We start from the raw sequence: 19,397 nt of genomic DNA, 5'->3' as shown, positions 1-19,397 counted from the left end.
TTTATGCTAATCTATATCTAATGGCTTTACATGGATAAGGAGATTTCATTCAAAACCTTCCAAAAGGTTAAAGATTTATGCTCTTTTTTTTTTTTGCGAGTATAGCATGCGGACAAGTAGGTTTAAAGGATAAATGCTGCATTTCATGCTGTAACACCTTTACATATAAAGCCATTTTTAAAAAATGAAGCCCCACTCCCCCCACCAAAAAATCCCACAATTTTTTCTTCACATCAGAATGAACCTCTATGGAAACTTGAATGATAAACCAAGATAAACTGCTTCATTTTTATTTGAAAAATCTTATCCTTAAAGGTCTTCAACTGCTCTTCCCATTTTGAAGACATAATAATAAAACTTCGCAATCAGGAAATTATGGTAATCTATGCCTGATTGGTAGCTGCAGTCTGGTGAACCAGGATTATGGTTTAACCAATTAGGTAAAATATTGCATTATTCAGCCATACTTCTTATGCTTACCCCACACTGAGCACTTTGTCCTGTAATCCTTTAGTTTTACATAGACCCTCCAACCTGATAGATCCCAAAGACCTTTACCACCTGACCGATGCTGAACCAGAGAATTTGCCAGACCCCATTGTTTAGCAGCATTACCCATACTTCCATTGTTTACTGGGCTCTTTAAAGACACATCTAGACCGCAGGCTTATTTTGGAAGAAACTTCTCCGGAAGAGATCTTATAAAAAACTTCTTCCAAAACAGAACATCCACACTGCAAAAGCGCATTGAAAAAGCAATCTGCTTTTTTGAAAGATCGCGTCCACACTGAATGGATGCTATCTTGCATTTCAGCTGTAATTACTATGGACGGAGTTGCCACCAGGGCACCTGTGCTTTTTCCTCTTCTTTCAAAATAACTCCCTCTTCCCCCACCACACACGCCTTCTTCCAAAATAACTCTTTTGGAAAAAGGCTTCTTTCTTGTAGAATGAAGATTACCAATGTCAGAAAAACTCCTCTGTTCTTTTGATTTTCTTTCAAAAGAATGTGATTGCAGTGTGGACATAATTGAAGTTTTTTTGAAAGCCAGCCGTTTTTCCGAAAAAAACTCTGTAGTGTAGATATACCCTGAGAGACAGGGCTGGTGGCTGTAAACAAACTTTATGGGACTGCGGGAAACTTGGCCACATCCATGACAAGTAGACATCCAGCTAACTAAAATCATACTGGACCATGGATATTGCTGGATCAGAGAGTAGTAGTCTTACTGAGCTATCTTATTTACCCTCCCTATATATCCTTTTATCACCACTATTCTGAACACCTTACAAAATGAAAACATTTTTACAATCATGCATATTGACAACTTCTCTTCTTTCTCCAAAATAAAAGGAAATGTAAGAAAATATGCATGACTGATTTTGAAGGCGAGCTTCTGGGAGTGTAGCACTCTAGAGAATTTGCTCATGAACTAACTGTTCATCCTTCCATGAAGACTGTTTCTCTAATGCAGAAGAGGTCACTAGGATACTGAATAATCTGCTTCAAAACTGCCAGCAATGTACAGAGTTGCATCTTGGATGGTTTCCAAGCTGGTACACAGTTGGTTGGTTTAGATAGTTAGCTGCTTTTTAAAAAAGACTGGTTTAAAACAGACTGGATGATTCAGAGGACTTGTAATGAAACACAATCCTATCCTGAGGTCACTTTGAAATCTCAACAGTCACAATCAGTGAGCAGTACTTCAGTGACCTGTGGGATATTGGTCTGCAATGTCTTTCAAAAAAGTCTTCAGTAGAATATTCTCTATCACAAAGAAGCAAAAATAACTGGTATCCTGGTTAACAACCTAAGCAAATGGGCTAAACACAGAATAGCTATAAATACTTTGTCTTCTCTAGAGGTGTCTGTCTCTCTCTTCAGGTTAGGGTATAAACCTGCTGACTGAGAGAACATAGAGATCCTTATGCTGCTAATTGCCTTAGTGTTTCTATTCTCTGGATTAACTGAGTTTCAGTCTCCAGTGATGAATAAGTGGTTCTAACATTTCTTGCAACATTTTTTCTTAAGTTTTGTAGACGATGAAAATGGAATTTCTCAAAAGAATGTTTCACAAAAAAGTGGGTTATTTCCTCTCCCGGTTCCTCAATTTTAATAATGTTTGTGGTATTTTAAAGTCTTCTTTTTTACTCTGAGCTCTGCTGATAGTAGTAACTAGTTCATCCATTCCACTGCATCTTTCCTGCACCAACAAACATTCCTCGGGGTACAAACAAGGTCCCATCATTTCTGTTTTTCTTGCACCTCTCTCTTCCTGTCCTCTGTGTTGTGAAGACATGAGTTTTTTGCCTCTAAATACCAAGGCATTCTTTCAGCCAGCCCCTTTCACAGATTCCTCCAGCTGCCCATGGCAGAACCGGCATAGCAGAAATCCTAATTTCATTCTTACCACACATCCCAAATGTTTCCATGTTCTCTTCAGCTGCGTCTAGACTGGCATGATTTTCCAGAAATGCTTTTAATGGAAAAGTTTTCCGTTAAAATCATTTTTGGAACAGAGCATCTAGATTGGCACGGACGCTATTCCGCAAAAGCACTTTTTGGGGAAAAGCGTCCGTAGCCAATCTAGACGCGCTTTTCCACAAAAAAGCCCCGATCACCATTTTCGTGATCGGTGCTTTTTTGCAGAAAACAAATCTGAGCTGTCTACACTGGCCCTTTTGCGCAAAAGGTACTTTTGCCTGAACGGGAGCAGAATAGTATTTCTGCAAGAAGCACTGATTTCTTACAGTAGGAAGTCAGTTTGCAGAAATTCAAGCAACCAGTGTAGACAGCTGGCAAGTTTTTCCGGAAAAGCAGCTGATTTTCCGGAAAAACTGGCCAGTCTAGACACAGCCTCCTAGTTTAATACCTTAAACAGCTGCTTAGGGTATGTCTACACTAGCTCATTAATTCGAGGTAGGTAGGCAAATGAAGCACCCGGAGTTGCAAATGAAGCCCAGGATTTAAATATCCCAGGCTTTATTTGCATGTTCCTGTCCGGTCGCCATTTTGAAATTTCACTAGCCCGAACTCATTGCCGTGTGGCTACACTCGGCACTGAAACATTAATTCGAACTAAGTCCTTAGTTCGAATTAACTGTTACTCTTTGTGGAATGGAATGAGGAGTAACAGTTAATTCGAACTAACTGCTTAGTTCGAATTAACGTTTCACTGCCGCGTGTAGCCATGCAGCACTGTGTTTGGGCTAGTGAAATTTCAAAATGGCAACTGGACGGGAACATGCAAATAAAGCCCGGGATATTTAAATCCCGGGCTTCATTTGCAACTCTGGTTGCCTCATTTGCCTACCTACCTCAAATTAACGAGCTAGTGTAGACATACCCTTACTGACCAACTAGGCACATGGTTGGTCACACAACATATCCCATCCAAGCTTCAAATGCCAAACCCTGCACTACACAAAAAAAGCAATAAACCCTCTGTGAGATGCAAGTCAACAGAGTCAATCCTGGGTAGAACCAATCATGGGTACATCCAATGTGACACTTTGGGGTTCAACCAAGCCCACGAAGGGGTTGTGTTATTGCCTGCCCCAAAACTCTGGGTGCTTTAAATGCTATTCTGCTGTGGCTCACATAGCCCTAAGGCCATCAGCCAGCCTACATGCATTTAGGTCACACCCTCACTTCCAGCCCCTTCCTGGAACATTCACAGAGGTTAAGTTTGCTGTTCCTTTTAAAGAAACAGTAAGCAGTAGCGCATTAATTTAACTGAGCTGACAAACACTGTTTTATTCAAAACACTGAATTAGTGTATCATTAAAGGTAGCACTTGTATATTAAACAAAGTCATAGGGCTAAATGATACCAAGTATAAGAAATTAAAGTAGAAAGTGTTATAAGCAAACAAGTGAAATACATGCCTTCTGCTAAGTCTACACTACTGTGGTAAGTTGACCTAAGTGACACAACTCCAGCTACGTGAATTACATAGTTAGAGTCAACGTAGATTGGGTCAACTACCTGCGGTGTCCACACTGTGCTAGGTTGATGGGAGACTCTCGTGGTGACTGAGCTTACTCTTCGCATTTGAAGTAGAGTACTGGCATTGACGGAAGAGTGATCTGTAGTCAATTTGGCAGATCTTCACTAGACCCACTAAATTGACTCCTGGTACACTGATTCCTGAGGCTGTAGCAGTAGTGCAGATATAGCCTAAGACTAAAACCTGGTTTAACAAACTAGATTCTCTCTTGTTCCAAGACGTGTTTCTCACTAAGATGTCTTTCCAGCATGGCTGACCAGACTCTATGTTCCTTTCACAGATCTCAAAGTGCTCGGTTCCTTCATCCCTTCAGGTGAAGGATGCCAAAATATCTTTCTCCTTATAACTTCCCTTCCTTATAACTTCATTGGCTCTGCTTAAAGTGACAAGAAGGCTTCCTGGGGTGCAGTATCCACTCCCCGTGCAGATTAAGTGGCCATCTTTCCTCACTTGCAGTGATTGGAGCCCACTATTTGGGTGGCCCTGAGGCCAGCCACACTGGCCACTGCAGAAGTCATGAAGATTGCAGAAAGTTCATGATTTCTGTGACCTGCCTGAGAATGGCAAAGACCTATGTATGGATAGAGGAGCGATCAAGAGTTCAATCTTTATTAGTAGAGACCAGATGAATTGTACAAATTCTTCTTACTCTCCAAATTCCATTCCCTGTCCCTCTTTCATCACTATTCTAGTCAAAATCTGAGAGTCACAAAGGAACAAGGACAGAATTGCTAATAATATTCCAAATGTATTGGAATCAAATTCTGAGAAGCTTATGGGTTTCTGAATGAAATGAAAAATTGTAACTAATTGGAAGTAGATCCACTCACTCTTAGTGGTATTCAATTAATAAAATATTGCCCAGACTCCTGGAAATAGATCTGTTCCCATGATTCCTACTGAGGTTAAAGATCTAATATTTATCAACATCTCTAAACAGATTATCTGAGTGTAACTAACAAAGCACATGACCCTGTATAGCAGGGATGGGGAACCTTAGGCCCGGGGGCCAGATGTGGCCACCAGCTTTCCTGGGTCTGGTTCCCAAGGATCAGGCCCCCTCCCGCAGCATTAGGGATCCTGCACTGACACTCCAGACCCCTGCTACCCCACGACGGGACTGGAACACAGAAAATCTACTAGGTTGCTCCTCCCCACCCAGGCTCTGGTGTGGGAGAAGAACATAGGGAATGTCTTTTTTGCTTCTTAGTTAGTTGTCATGTCAGTGAGGGATTTGGGTTTTTTTTGGCTTCTCACTTGTGTACAGCCCCTGACTGATTTTTCTGTGGGTCAACAGCCTCTGACTCAAAACTGGTTCCCCACACCTGCTGTACAGCATGATCCAAACTTTCAAACGTGGCCTCTAATTTTGGGTGCCTACAATTTGAGATGGCTAACTTTAGACTAGGAACTGACTTACAGTAGCCCTAAGCATTCAAGCAACTATGACTGACATCAGAGGGCATTCTGGGTGCTCAGCACAACTGAAAATTAGGGTCTAGGAGTGAAATCCTGGCCCCAGTGAAGTTAATGGCAAATCTTCTCCGACTTACACAGAGCTAGGATTTCTCCCTAGGGTTCTGAAGCTAGACACCCAAAACCAAGGCATCAAAAATTAGAGGCTACTTTTGAAAATGGGTATCCTTTTATATACTGGCAAAATGAAAGCATAGCCCTGTCATAACCAGATTTTGTTTCTTCTCATTAATATCCCTTATATTATTAGTTATCTGAGCACAAAATTGAGTGCATTCCAGCTTGAGATATTCTAGGTATCAAAATTCAAATGATTGCTCTTTGGAAGCTGCTAGACATCCTAAATAAGCTGATTTCACCTCCGAAATAATAATTCCTTTAATAGTCTACACGGTGATGCTTACAAAATCTACTACGTTTCTAAGTCTACATATGGCTGTTTCTCTCTTCTTATGCCTATATTGAAAAATCTTATATGCACATACACCGCATTAAAAAAAAAGTGCTTGAAAGAAAATCCCTGGGTATAAATTCTAATTTGTGCCAATTTACCCTAAGCCCCACTGCAAATCAGACAAGTTCAAATATTTGCAGCTAAATCTCTTTGTAGGTCCTGCATTACTACTAGGACATTGTTTGCACTATTGCTAAACTTTTTTGTAGCATCTATGTGGCCTTTCTGAGCAATCACAATATCACCTATTTGTAGTCATTATTTTATTTTACCACAATATTACAACATGGGGATTTTAAAAAACAGCCTTCATAACATACAAGATATTGAAGCATATAAAAGACTAAAGAGAAAGCTACTATCTATAATTTCTGTGAGCCACCCATAAATCTTGACCACATACCAGCTCTGTAGGTCTGGGAAGTCAGGGTTTTTGTTCAATCCTTGGCGGATTTCCTGCATTTTAGGTGCTCAAACGCCTTTGACGTTCCTTAACATTCTTTCAGTGCCTAAGTGTGCTGTCTTCTGGACCCCATTTATCAGAATGTTAAGTCCATAGTTGCTACAGAGGCTTTAAAGCAATCTCATTGTGTCTGTTCCTTCATGAATTCTCTCCCAGCTAGGCTGCTGCCAGTGTTCAACACATGCTCCACCAACTTCCTCTTTGGAACATGTTCTGTAATTTGGAGAGCAGCTCTATTGGTCAATTCTGTTTCAAAGGCAATTAAGCCTTAAGGACTGCTTTTTTGCACTCATAATGAAGCCTTCTGTCTCTTTTGAGGCACCCTTCTAAAACCAAAAGTTAATCTTTGATCACTGATGCATTCCATCTCTTTACACCACTATCTGACATCCGCTCATTGATTTCTGCATAAATCTTTCTTTGGTGGTTTTACTTCTCCTTTTCTTTATGGGAGCCACCACTTGTTGTTGTGACCAGATGATGATGTTTTACTCCGGCTTATTGTGACTCCTCATAATTTTGTTTGTTACTCATCATTGACAATTATTATTAATTATTTTGTATTTACTTTACCAAAGTATTTAGGAGCCCTACTAAACACTAAGAACCCCATTGTGAAAAGGAAAGATTCAAGCTCTGAACTAGTGTGTTGGATACAATTTTATAATCAGCTTTCTTTAAAAGAGAGCAATCTACAATGTTCACAACCTGGACCAGTTTTTTCATGATTAATTTTCTGTTAAATAATCATCAATTGTGCTGAGTCTAGGCTAGGCTGAGGACATCTAACCAAGGATCCTTAAATTCCTTAGCACCCATCAACCCTTAAACAGGGGGTGGAGGCTTCTCAGGAAGGCCAGGGCTTTAAAAACCCCACTCCTAAGTGACCAGAGGAGGTAGCGAACAGGAGCAGCTAACAGGGGAGTTTTGCAAGGGAGGTGAGAGGGAGAGGGAGAGGAGGGCTAGATTTAGCATTCTTTAAATGTGCAATCCCAAGCACCCCCCTGATAAAAACAAAACATTGACAACGGAATGAGCTTCAGAAGTAAAAAGAGAATTGCAGGCTGAAGCCCAGCCACAGGGTAGAAGCTATCCAGTTTATTGCACCCAGTCCAGCATGTATTGCTCTACCATTACCTAACAGTGGCATATCTGTGCCTTTGGTGCAAGGAGCTCCTGGCCCTCAGAAACTATGTATGGACTGAACTGGAGTGGCTGAAGTGGAGGAGTTAATGGAGATAGAGAAGTACATAGATGAGACGTTCTAGAACATAGTAGTTCCCCCTCCAGTCTGACAGCCTTTGTGCTATGAAAGAGGATGGAAGTCTCAGGGAAAAAGAACATCCACTTGGAACAGAAGGAAACAATCCCATAGTTGGGACCCTCTTCCCAGATAATGTTGCGATATCCTCTTGCACTGATGATACCTGTCTGGGGGCAGGAACTCCAGTTATTGGGAAGAGACAGGCATTAGTTATGGGGGATTTGATCATCAGAAACATAGATAGCTGGGTTTAAGATGACCAGGAGAACTACATGGTGACTTGCCTGCTTGGTACAAGGGTTTTAGATCTCTCTCGACATCTAGATAGACTTATGTGTAGTGCATGTCCTAGTATGGAGGAGAGGATGGAAGATGATAAAATATGGGTAGGCTCTGATGAGAAACAGTCAAATAAAAAAGAGTCACATTCAATTATATCATTTAATGGCAAACAGCTAAAAAGTGACACGTTTTTAAAGTGCTTACATACAAACACTAGAAGTCTAAATAAGAAGATGAGTGAACTAGAGTGCCTCATATTAAAGAAGGATATCGATATAATAGGCATCACAGAAACTTGGTGGAATGAGGATAATCAATGGGACACAGTAGTACCAGGGTACAAAATATATTGGAAGGACAGAACAGTCCATGTTGGTAGGGGAGAGGCATTATATGTGAAAAAAGTGTAGAATCAAATGAAGTCAAAATCTTAAATCATCCAAACTACCACAAAATCTCTATGGATAGCAATTCCATGCTCTAATAATAAGAATATAGCAGTAGGGATATATTACCCATCTTCAGACAAGGATGGTGATAGTGACTACGAAATGCTCAAGGAGATTAGAGAGATTATAAAAATAAAAAATTCAGTAATAATGGGGGATTTCAATATCACCACATTGACTGGGTACATGTCATCTTAGGACACAATGTAATTCTTAATTTAATCCTAAGTGGAACACAAGATCTGATCCAAGAAATGAATATAACTGGACCGCTTGGTTATAGTGGCCGTAACATAAGTAGGTTTTACATCCCTGTAACTGGGAAAAACACTGTAGCATTTAATTTCAGAAAGGGAGACTTCACAAAAACTGGGAGGCTATTTAAACAGAAATTAAAAGACACAGGGCCAAAAGAGAAATCCCTGCAAGATGTATGCAGAATTTTTAAAGACACCCTCACAGAGGCTCAGCTCCAATGTAGACCCCAAATTTAAAAAAAAAAACATAATAAGAGTAACAAAAAAATGCCACTGTGGCTCAGGGCTCCCCATGGCTCTACTCCAGGTTTCAGCAGGGGAGAGGCATGCCAAGGCTCTGGGCGTTAGTGGAAACCAGCACTCCCCTTGTAGCTAAAGCCCTGAGCCCCAACACCTCTCCCAGGACTGAAGCCAGGAACAGAACCACAGGGCTAAAGCCCCGAGCCCTTGTGTCCTCCACCCCCTTGAGGCTTTTACTAGGAATGCAGCAAAGTGTCTACAGCCCTGAGCCTGGTACTTCCATGGGTCAGAAACCTGGACTCTTCTAACTGTTGTAAGAGAACTTTTAAAAGATATGGATTGTGAGATATCATTAGTACATTCACAGAGCAGAAATCAAGAAAGAAAGATGCACACCTGAAGTAAAATAGTACCTACCTGTTTCCCATGTGATTGCATTAATTACATGCATTTTTGTTATTGTATTGAACAAATACTTAAATGATTCATTTCATGCCATTTTTTACAAAAAAGTCAGCAATAAGCATGGTTACGGGGGCACAGGGATGCTGAAGATGGGATAACTATGGGAAAAGTGTAAATCCAGCCTTGGCTGTATCCTAACTATTTGCTTCTCTCATCTGACAGCACTTAGTTAGAAAATCCTCAGATGTGTTGCCTGCATTTTCACATTGGATTGTATAACAGACAGGTGGCACCAAGAACTGTAGGCCTAGAAACTGAACTATTCTCACTCTGAAGTGAAATGTGATCTCTCTAAAAGAGAATTTAAATGTAGTGTTGAGGTGCATGGTGTTGTTCTTTCAACTATTGGAACTAATGAGCTAGTCATCAGCTATTGAAGACTAAGTAAATGCGGGTTAGATGCATTCATTATTTACAAATATTTTGTTACTAATGCCCATACCAAACCATTATCTCTTTTCTTAAGGAAAAGGAAAATGTTTTAACAAATTTCTTGGATAACCAACACAGACTATTCAGTGACACTTGGATTGCCCATTGTAAGCACATAACCTCATAAAGCAGTCTTACAAAGTGACACACTACTTCAGGCATATGGGAAAAAGCAATGGACACTTATCAGCACGTCTAGTCTCAAAATCCAATTTGTTTTTAAAAAAATGTTTTGCTAAAACTAATTGAAATAGAAAATGCAGGGCTGGCCTTACCATGAAGCGAACTGAGGCGACCGCCTCAGGTGCCAGACTGGGGGGGGGAGGGGGGCAGAGAGGGAAGGAAGAGGGAGAGGGGGCACTACTAGGACCCAGAGAAGTGAGACCTTTCAAAGTTTGGCCCCAGCGACGGGGAATGGGGGCGTCATTTGAGCTTCCCGCCTCAGGTGTCAAAATGTTGTGGGCCGGCCCTGAGAAAATGTTTGTGATTTTAAAAATACTCATTTGACAAAGCAGGAGCAGTGGAGGAAAGCATTTCCCAGGAACGTTTGCAACACAAACATTTCAGCTTTGTGCTATTTAGTCATTCATATTCAGAACTAAACAGAGCCCTCAGTCGAGGCACTTGTACGAAAAATTAAGATACCGGATACACAGTCAATCAAAAGAGAGACCTGCCTCAACATTCTAATGCTTCCCCCAGAAGTCAGCCTGCAACTGAGTCACTGCATTCTCCAATCCGCCCCTCCCCAAACACACATACAAAAAGGGATTATGTTTACAGCATGTCTTGATAAAGAACATACTGGGGTTGTGATGGACAAAGAGGATAAGAAGCAAGTTCTATAGTGAAGAATTCCTCATGGAAAATGCTCCCTCAGTTCAGAAAGAACACAGCATTCAGTGCAAATCTACAGTGTAGAAAAAGTAAGCAAGAAGATACTGATTTTAATCAAACAACTAACCCTCTCTCAGGTCTCTCCAAGAACTAATGACGCAATCACTCCAATGGAAGATCAGATGCAGGATACCTGGCATGTCTGACCAAACTCAAGAGGAACACAGTTTTTTTAAAACACCTGCTTGTACATCTTGTAGCATTTGAAGATTTAAGGAGCTGTTTTTCCTCAACAGAAAAATGAGAGAAGACAACCAATTTAAAATAAAACCTTGAGTAAGGGTGATAAGGGAGTCAATAAAGCAGCAGGAACATTGGGACATAAGCTTTGATTCTTAGCCATTATAGTTTTCTCTATTTTTGAATTTCAGTTGTCCATTGAACTCTCATAAGTTTCCAATTTATTTACATTATTATTCAGTTCTCCAGGTTTAACCATTTCTTCAAGTATTACCTTATTTGATTAATCTTAGTCATCTCTTGTACAATATAACAATTTTAGATCCAAGTAGTAACTTACTTTCTTGTATTGCATTAAGAATTTCTGAAAAGTCCACGTCTCTCTTCTGGATGTCTGGCTTTGTCCAAATTTGCGCTTCCAACTGGTTACTTTGTAAGTCCTCTGTTCCTTCTGAAGAAATCGAAGAGATTGATGGAATTTGTGACAGTGCAGTAGAAAATCCAGCAGGGGCTTTGAGGAGAAGCAACTGTCACAATGACTAAAGCTAGCTAGTCTTTTTCCCCCCACCCGAGCCAATTTTCCTACAGGCCAGGCAAGCATTGTTATAGAAGTTGGAATCTATTGGCTGTTTCTCTCCTGAGCTAAGACAACACAGAGCATCAACAAAATCCTCTACTATCAACTATCCATTCATACCACTGCGAATTCCTTGGTCATGCAGACACTTCCCATCATTCTGTGTGGTGGATTTCCCTCACCAAAGCAACCACAAAACCAAGTCTACTATGTTAAAACAAAAGGGAGAAGCATATGAGACATAGCTATGACATAACAGCAATTAAGCTTAGGGTGACCAGGTGTCCCATTTTTAAAGGGACATTTCCATATTTAAGTTTTCCTGCAGGTATCCTGACTTTTTAAGAATGGGCAAATTGTCCCATATTTTCTGTCTCCCCTACATCAGCACGTCTGGGTTCTGCTACTGGCTGGATTCCTGGTGGTCAGTCGCAGGCCCACCAGTGGTGACTGCAAGAGTCCAATAGCTAAAGATGCAGGTGAGTATGCAAGGCTCATAGCAAGGCAAAATTGCAGCACACGGGGGCCAACCAGTCCCCTTGCTGGTCCATCAACACAGCCCATGCTGACTGCCAACTTTCAGCTATCAAGGTCCCCCTCTCATCCCATTTCTGGCTGCCATTGGCTACATGCTGTGAGCTTCAGGGGCTGGTGAGTGCAGGCAGCTGCCAGGCAGCAGCCTGTTACATGCTGTATCTACTACCCACCCATCAGCCTGTTAGATGTTTCCCTTCTTACTGTTCTCTCTCTGCTTTGTTTCTTTCTCCTTCATCCCATCCCTGCTGCTCCTCCGTATCCCCGCCGTCGTGTGTGGAGAACCTACCCCTGGTCAGAGCACTGAGCTCACTAACAGGCTCGCTGGCAGGGTCCTTTCTTTCCCCACGGCCTGTGATTGGGCTGGCACCTGAGAAAAGCCCAAGACTAGGCTGGGGCCCTGACCAGGAGGAGCCAAGCCCTGAATATGCCAAAGCCCCAGCTGCTGGCACAGGGAAGCCTCTCTGCCCCTCATCTAAGCTCTGGAGTGGCAAAGGGGGAATTTCCAGCCTGTTAGTGCCCTGACCCTGCATACTCCACAGCAGCAGCCTAGGTAGAGGCTTAACGTCCTCTTCCTCCTCCCTCCTGTTTGGGTCTCTGGCCCCCTTCTCTGGCCCCAAGGCACCTCGCCTGCTGGGCCCTAGTGCACGCTGCATTCTTAGGGCTTAACCCCTTCCTGCCTTCAGCCAGGGGACCGGAGGCACCTGGGTTATGTCTGTAAGCAGGGCCAGGGGGGTTACATGTCAATGGCCAGCAGCAGCCTGGCGGTGTTAGCTGCCTTTTGACACTGTGCAGGCAGGCAGGGACAAGCTGCTTTCAGCCATAGGAAAGCGGGATGGGGAAAAGGGGAGAATAGGTGACCTCTGTGAAGAACAGGCCAGATCTTCCCTTACCTCTCCCCTCTCTTGCAGCTAGAAGCGGCTGCCATCAGTAATTCCTTCTAAGATGCACACCTGCATGGCTGCGCATGAAAAATTCTCCACCCGCCCACCTCCTTGGCAAAGTTACACAGCAGCATTTACTTTCCTGCTGGAAAGGTGAGTGGCGTGGCAGGTGGCTGCTCCAGTGGGTGGGGCCAGGTGAGGTCGCTCGGGGGCTGGCTGAAGCCTCATGGTGGTGGTGGGAGGTGTTCCAGTGGGAAGGGCCTGCTCCAGCAGCTGACTGGGGCCTGCTCCAGCAGGTGGGGCCTGCCGCATGGCAGGGGGTTGGGACCAGCTCTGGCAGCCAGGGCCTGCTGTGGCCATGTTGTGGGAGACAGGAGAGGGGACAGAAGTTGCTCCGGTGGCCACAGCCGTGTGGCGGGGGGGTCAGGACTTGCTCCAGCGGCCAGGGCCCAAAGCTGGAGCTGGGCTGTGGTGCAGATGTGGTCCTGGGGCTTGGGCCCCCTGCATCTCTCTTTCTTCCCTTCCACACATCTCTTTTTCCCCTCAGAGCCCCTCCCCCCGCCCCCCTCCTGCTCCCCACGTCACTCCCCCACCCCCAGCACTTCATTCCATGCAAACCTTGGGCACTGGCAGCAGCTTCCCTACACGCCAGGTTGGAACTCTCAGCCAGCCCCACAAGGAACAGCCTGGGGCAGTTCCTGCCCGCAACATAGGCTGCCCAGGGAGCAGCGCTCCTGGGGGGGGCACATCTCACCTTCTCCCCATAAGGTGGAGGGGTACTACCTGGGAGAGTCTTTGGGGAGCAGTACCACTGGTGGGTGCCACAGTGACACACAACCTCATTGTTGGCGCACAAGACAAAACTCACTCCGCTCATGAATGGAAAATCTTAGAGGGAACATTGCTCCCATCCTACCCTCCCACACAGCGCCAAAAGACTGCTACTGTCCACATTCTGGTGTGAATCCTGGAAGTAATTCAGGGCAGACACACCAGATACCAAAAGAGGCTGGTCTGTCTTGGAGACCCAACTGGGCATGAAGGACAGAGAGTTCTACACAGAGAAGGTCAGGTCAGTCATCTCTATGTGAGAGGTGTACGGGAATGTGTGTATGTCACCTCTCCCCATATAAACCTTAAAGCCTTAAAGATAAGAAGGTAAATAGATAAGAATCCAACTACTCAATGTTTTTTTAACAAGGGCTCAGTCAATATGATGTTAAATTTGAACATTTGTACTACATAGTTCTGACTGATTGCCATTGAACTAACTTGCTTGAATATGAGTAATTCTTCCAGGTATTCCATATTCAACGTAGGGAAATATGGTCACCCTAGCTAAACTAAAATAAAAGAAGCAAATAAAAAAGCCTACTAAACCAAATAGAATCTCAAGACCACATCAGCAAGGGAAGAGCAAGGACAGCATGCCACTCACATAACACCACAAAACTGCCTACTTCTCAGGCTTACGCAGTCCATCTGCTGAAGTGTTGCAATACTGCCATGCATTTTGAAGAGGTTTGCGTGATTCAGACCTTGAAGTTTTGTGGTGGTCATAGTGTGAATTATAGTGCATTTCTCACTTCTGCAACACTTTATAGACTGATTCAGGCAAGCGTTCAATTTTTCAAATCCAGTTGGACATGTAAACAGACACAATTTATCCATTTTTCAAGCCAAAATGCCCTTTTGCATGTGCAATTTAGACAGGCAGTTTTGAAAAACTGACCTTCCAATGTACAGTCATACAGCTGTGTTCCAAGAGCAAGGCAAAAGTATTTTGGAGGTTTGATGATGCACTATACATATAGGCCTTGGTCTGCAGACTACTGTAGCTCAGCAAAAGACTTGAGACATGGGTATTGAGCATATAACAGGTTTTCAAAGAAGAGCAGCAGAGAATTACAGATGCACTTGTGACAAGTAAAAGTGATTAACTTGAGTAAGTACAACACATATACCACAGAATTAAAATGATCAGCAAAATATCACTTATCATAGGACTTTGGAATACGCAGTTTGCCATACTGTATCAGACCATTTAATCCAGTACCCTGCTTCCATTAGTGCCAATTATTCATACTTCTTATTGTGATGATTTCCTTCCCCCATTCTTTGTCATGCATCAAGCCACTTGTGCACTAGCTGTGAAAATTCTGGAGAAATTCCTCCCTAACCTGTGCAGCAGTGGAGGGGAGGGGAGATGGTTCCTCCATGAGGCATGAGATTCAATTACCCCATCATTCATTATTTTAGTTTGCATAGCAATAAATGTGATTCTTGTCGACCCAAGTTATCCAGCCCCATTTTCAAGAGTGCCATACTCTGTTATCTTACTCTTTGGAAATATGAGAGTCAAATATGAGAGTCAAAGTGAATTAACTTGGTCGTTATTCAATAGGAAAGAAATGATACATCTAAACTATCTCAATATATGCTCTACTTTATTTCTCGTAACATCAGAGGCAGTTTCCTTTGTAGACTCTATAAGGTAATCTGTCATTGTGACACAGGATACTCCATTTACTGACAAGAATAAAGAGTTTCTAACATAAGACAGCTGATATTTAAAATAACTGCAACCTCATGATAACTGTAAGGGCCAAGCTCTGCCCCAGAAAGGTGAATGGATGACCTACAGGCCAGAGGAATGCATTGCAGTCTTTGAGAGAGATTTATAAATAACTGGGATGGAGAGTAAAGAAGTAAGGATTGACTTAAGTGGTTTTTCTGTCATTGATTTATTTTAATTGGTGTAACGGGTAAAAAACCCTCAAGTTTGGCAAATTTAAAAAATGTAATATTCTTGTTAATATCCTCAAAACCAGCCTCACCCTTGAGCTAGAACTAACCAACTCTAAAACCAACAAATCAAAAATATTCCACCTTCCTAAGACACCAACTTCCTCACATCATAGACCTGGTCTATACTAAAGGGGAAGGTCAACTTAAGATCCACAACTCCAGAACATAAATTACGACATATCTTAAATCACCATCCACACAGTGGCAGGACAATGGGAGCTAATGCTCCCATCAGCTTCCCTTACTCCTTGTGAGGAGCAAGAGTACTGACACTGATGGAGAGGCTCTCTCAGTTAGAATTAGCTGGTATTCACTAGACCCGCTAAATCGAAGCCTGGGAGATTGACCGTGGTAGAGTCGATCTTCCACATAGTATAGTCATGGCCATAAAGATCAAGAAAACAGATGAGTTCTACAGCTCCCCCAACAAGTTCCAAAGCCCCAAGACCCTTTCAGAGAACATCAAGCCAGCAACCTCCTGTCCCTTCAAAAACAAGAGAGCTCTGGCTGGAGTATGTCTGCTGAACATGCCTATAGCAGCGTAATATGGAGAGGGACAGGCACTCTGTTGAACAGACCATTCCCAAGCCATTTAAGGGCACTGCAGGCCTAGAATTTCTTAATCTTGCTCCAAAACCAAAATGCAACCAATGCTTATCTGAAGCACTTGTGTCATACTTCTCAGTGAGACAAGCCTTCTAAGATATGGCTAGTGCAAACTGCACTAGCTTTGGTTGCTTAATGGATGCAGACAGTTCATTCCACATTAACCACATAGGAATCACTAAGCAATGAAGAACTACAATTTCCTCCCAGCAGAACGGACAAATCAACCTCCCAGAGGAGACAGCTCAATTGGATCAGGAACTCACCAGCCACAACAAATCCTCTAATCAGAACTATGCAGTTTCTTTAGAAAAGACAAAGGAGTTCTTCCATGATTTTTGCACTAATTATCTTCCCTGTATGTTGGATGTTGCAGGTCACCTGCAAACCCAGGTGATCTTTGAGGATGAATCCAACAAAAAGAATTCCTGAGTACTACTCTAAACAGCCCAGATACACAGAAAAATGTGCACCCTTTTCCCAATCTGGCATAGAAAGAGAGAGAGAGGGGTTTTTTAAAAAAATAAAATGGACCAGGAAGTAAGTATTGAGATCAAAGGTTCATGCAATGAAAGACTGGTACATCCAAGGACCAATATTCTCCCTCAAACTCTGTTAAACTGCAAGGATAAACCATCAAAACAGCTTACTTGGCTCTTCAGAAAAGGTGTTCCCCTATCAGAAAATGTAAAACAATGGTCAGTCTCTACCATGAGCAAAATTTCCAGCTGTCCAGCCTCTAATTTCAACATAGACACTACATTCAGGACTGAACTAACAACCGTTTGGCACAATCTCATGGTCAGGAGGAAAGTCATGCATAGACTCAGAAGACTCATCATCTAAATTGGTTAATGACACTAAAGCATTGCCAGCTTCAGTCCCACTATCACCACCATGGCTTGCAACTTCCTGAGTTCATGAAGGGACTTTCAGAATACCAGGAAAATAAGAACACTAAGGCTGTGTCTAGACTGGCAAGTTTTTCCGCAAAAGCAGGTGCTTTTGCGGAAAAACTTGCCAGCTGTCTACACTAGCCGCTTGAATTTCCGCAAGAACACTGAGGATCTCATGTAAGAAATCAGTGCTTCTTGCGGAAATACTATGCTGCTCCTGTTCAGGCAAAAGTCCTTTTGCGCAAAAGCTTTTGCGCAAAAGGGCCAGTGTAGACAGCTCAGATTCGTTTTGCACAAAAAAGCCTGATCGTGAAAATGGCGATCGGGGCTTTTTTGCGCAAAATCGCGTCTAGATTGGCACGGACGCTTTTCCACAAAAGTGCTTTTGCGGAAAAGCATGCATGCCAATCTAGATGCTCTTTTCCACAAATGCTTTTAACGGAAAACTTTTCCATTAAAAGCATTTGTGGAAAATCATGCCAGTCTAGACGTAGCCTAAAAGTATCCCCATTTTAATTCCATGTCAGGGTTTGCTTGCTAGCTGGAATCCTGGGCAAAACTGTGGCCCCACTAAAGTCAACAGGAATTTTGCCATTTCTTTCAACCGGGCCAAGATTTCATGACTTGTATTTGATCCATTTTTGGCATGGGAATCTCTCCAAAGTTCAGTCCGTATGCAAACAGTACAGCCACGTCACCACTTCACTTCCTTTCAACTGCCCTAATACCTGGCTAGACGACATGAAAACCAGACCAACAGTATTGTCCAGATGGGTTTCTATAAGACACACCAAACTGGAGGCCTCATCCTTTGTCAAATCATCTATGATTTAATATATTGTTAACCATAATCTTGCATTCACCAGCACGAATTTAAGAATAAGATTGTATTCATTCCACATTAACAAAACAGGCAAACACACTCGCCTTCCAGGTGAAATGACTAGAAAGCCTTCCTTCTCCCACATCTTTCATGCAGCAGGAAAAAAGAAAAAAGGAGGGGAAAAAGGAAAAAAGAAGTGGAATCTTGGCAGTATCTCTCTCCTAGCCTCTTTCATGGAAGAGGCTTCTGAATATAATTTTTTGAGAGGAAGAATGGCTGAGTTACTAGCCAAATGTGTTTATTCTCCCTTTCCCAGGAGCATAAAGAAACTGAAAGTGGGCACTGGAAGCTTTCATTGTTTGGGAGTTAATAATGAAATTGGTTTGACAGAGCTCCACAGACCATATCTCCCACCTGGTTTGGGTGCTCTAAGGCAATCAAATATGTATGGAGGAACACAATGTTCTTTTTGGCACAACCAACCAGATCTCTTTAGTTGACCATGAGTACGGCTCCCAGTCTGCTACAATGGCAGAATTCTCTAGGCAGCAGTTGAGTATCTTCTCCCTGCCTCCAGAGAGTCTTAGAAGAAATGGTTGCCCGGCTGGCAGATCTCCTTGGCAGACTAGAGATGCTGGTTTCCCACACTCCAAACGAGCTGCATTTCCCCCAGATCATTCCCTATTTGAGGCATCACCAGACTAAGTTTAGTATCTCTACTTTGTGCCAGCTGTTAATTGCTACTCCACTACTGCCAATTGGCAGATCCTCCTATAGGTAACTATAAGGGATTCTTTGTGGGTTGTTAGTAGGGACACAGTCTTCTCTCTGCAACATAAAATAAGTACAAAAAAGCAGAAATGGAGCAAATATGAAATTAAATTTTAAAATGTGTTTTAAAAGATAAAGCTAAGATTTGTTTTTAGTTCAATTTGATACACTAGTTCAATTTAAGTGAGATAAAAGAGCACAGACTTGGCATTTACACTTAAAATGCAGCCACAGCATTTCTCATCATTGTGGCTGAGTGGGTCTCAAAAAGTACAACAGTACTTCCATTTGTTTGTTCTGAATACAGTATTTTTCTACCCTGAATTAATAAGCAGATTAAAAATTATTTTCATTTTAACATTTAGGTTTGGTATTAAATTAAAATTTTATTTTACAACTGTCTTGCTCAGTCTTTACAGTATTCATAAAATAAACTGAAAACATTAGATCAATATGTCGAAACAAAGTGTTATTTAGGCCCAGTTCCAGGAAAACACCTAAACAGATGTCTACTGCATGATCTCTTAAATTAAGCATCTACTTAACTGTTTTGCTGGATTGGGGCCATGTTGTAAATATAATCTAAACTATTATCACAAGTAATGCTTAGGAGGTGTGCCATTTAATTC

At 42.4% G+C, this 19,397-nt stretch overlaps 1 protein-coding gene across 4 annotated transcripts in view; it reads right to left on the bottom strand.

Annotated features, from left to right (window-relative positions):
* Window positions 1–19,397, bottom strand: part of ANO4 (anoctamin 4) — a 326,447-nt gene that overhangs the window by 134,954 nt on the left and 172,096 nt on the right. For 2 of the 4 annotated variants that reach the window (XM_075934238.1, XM_075934244.1), the window contains exon 5: window positions 11,210–11,320. The exons of the other annotated variants lie outside the window; for them this stretch is intronic. In XM_075934238.1, the coding sequence (XP_075790353.1) occupies window positions 11,210–11,320 (111 nt within the window). The remainder of the gene's footprint in view (window positions 1–11,209; window positions 11,321–19,397) is intronic. 4 annotated transcript variants of the gene reach the window in all.

This window comes from Pelodiscus sinensis, chromosome 1 (genome assembly GCF_049634645.1).
Source record: "Pelodiscus sinensis isolate JC-2024 chromosome 1, ASM4963464v1, whole genome shotgun sequence".
Taxonomy (NCBI): Eukaryota; Metazoa; Chordata; order Testudines; family Trionychidae; genus Pelodiscus; species Pelodiscus sinensis.
This window is presented reverse-complemented; position numbering and strand designations above follow the sequence as displayed.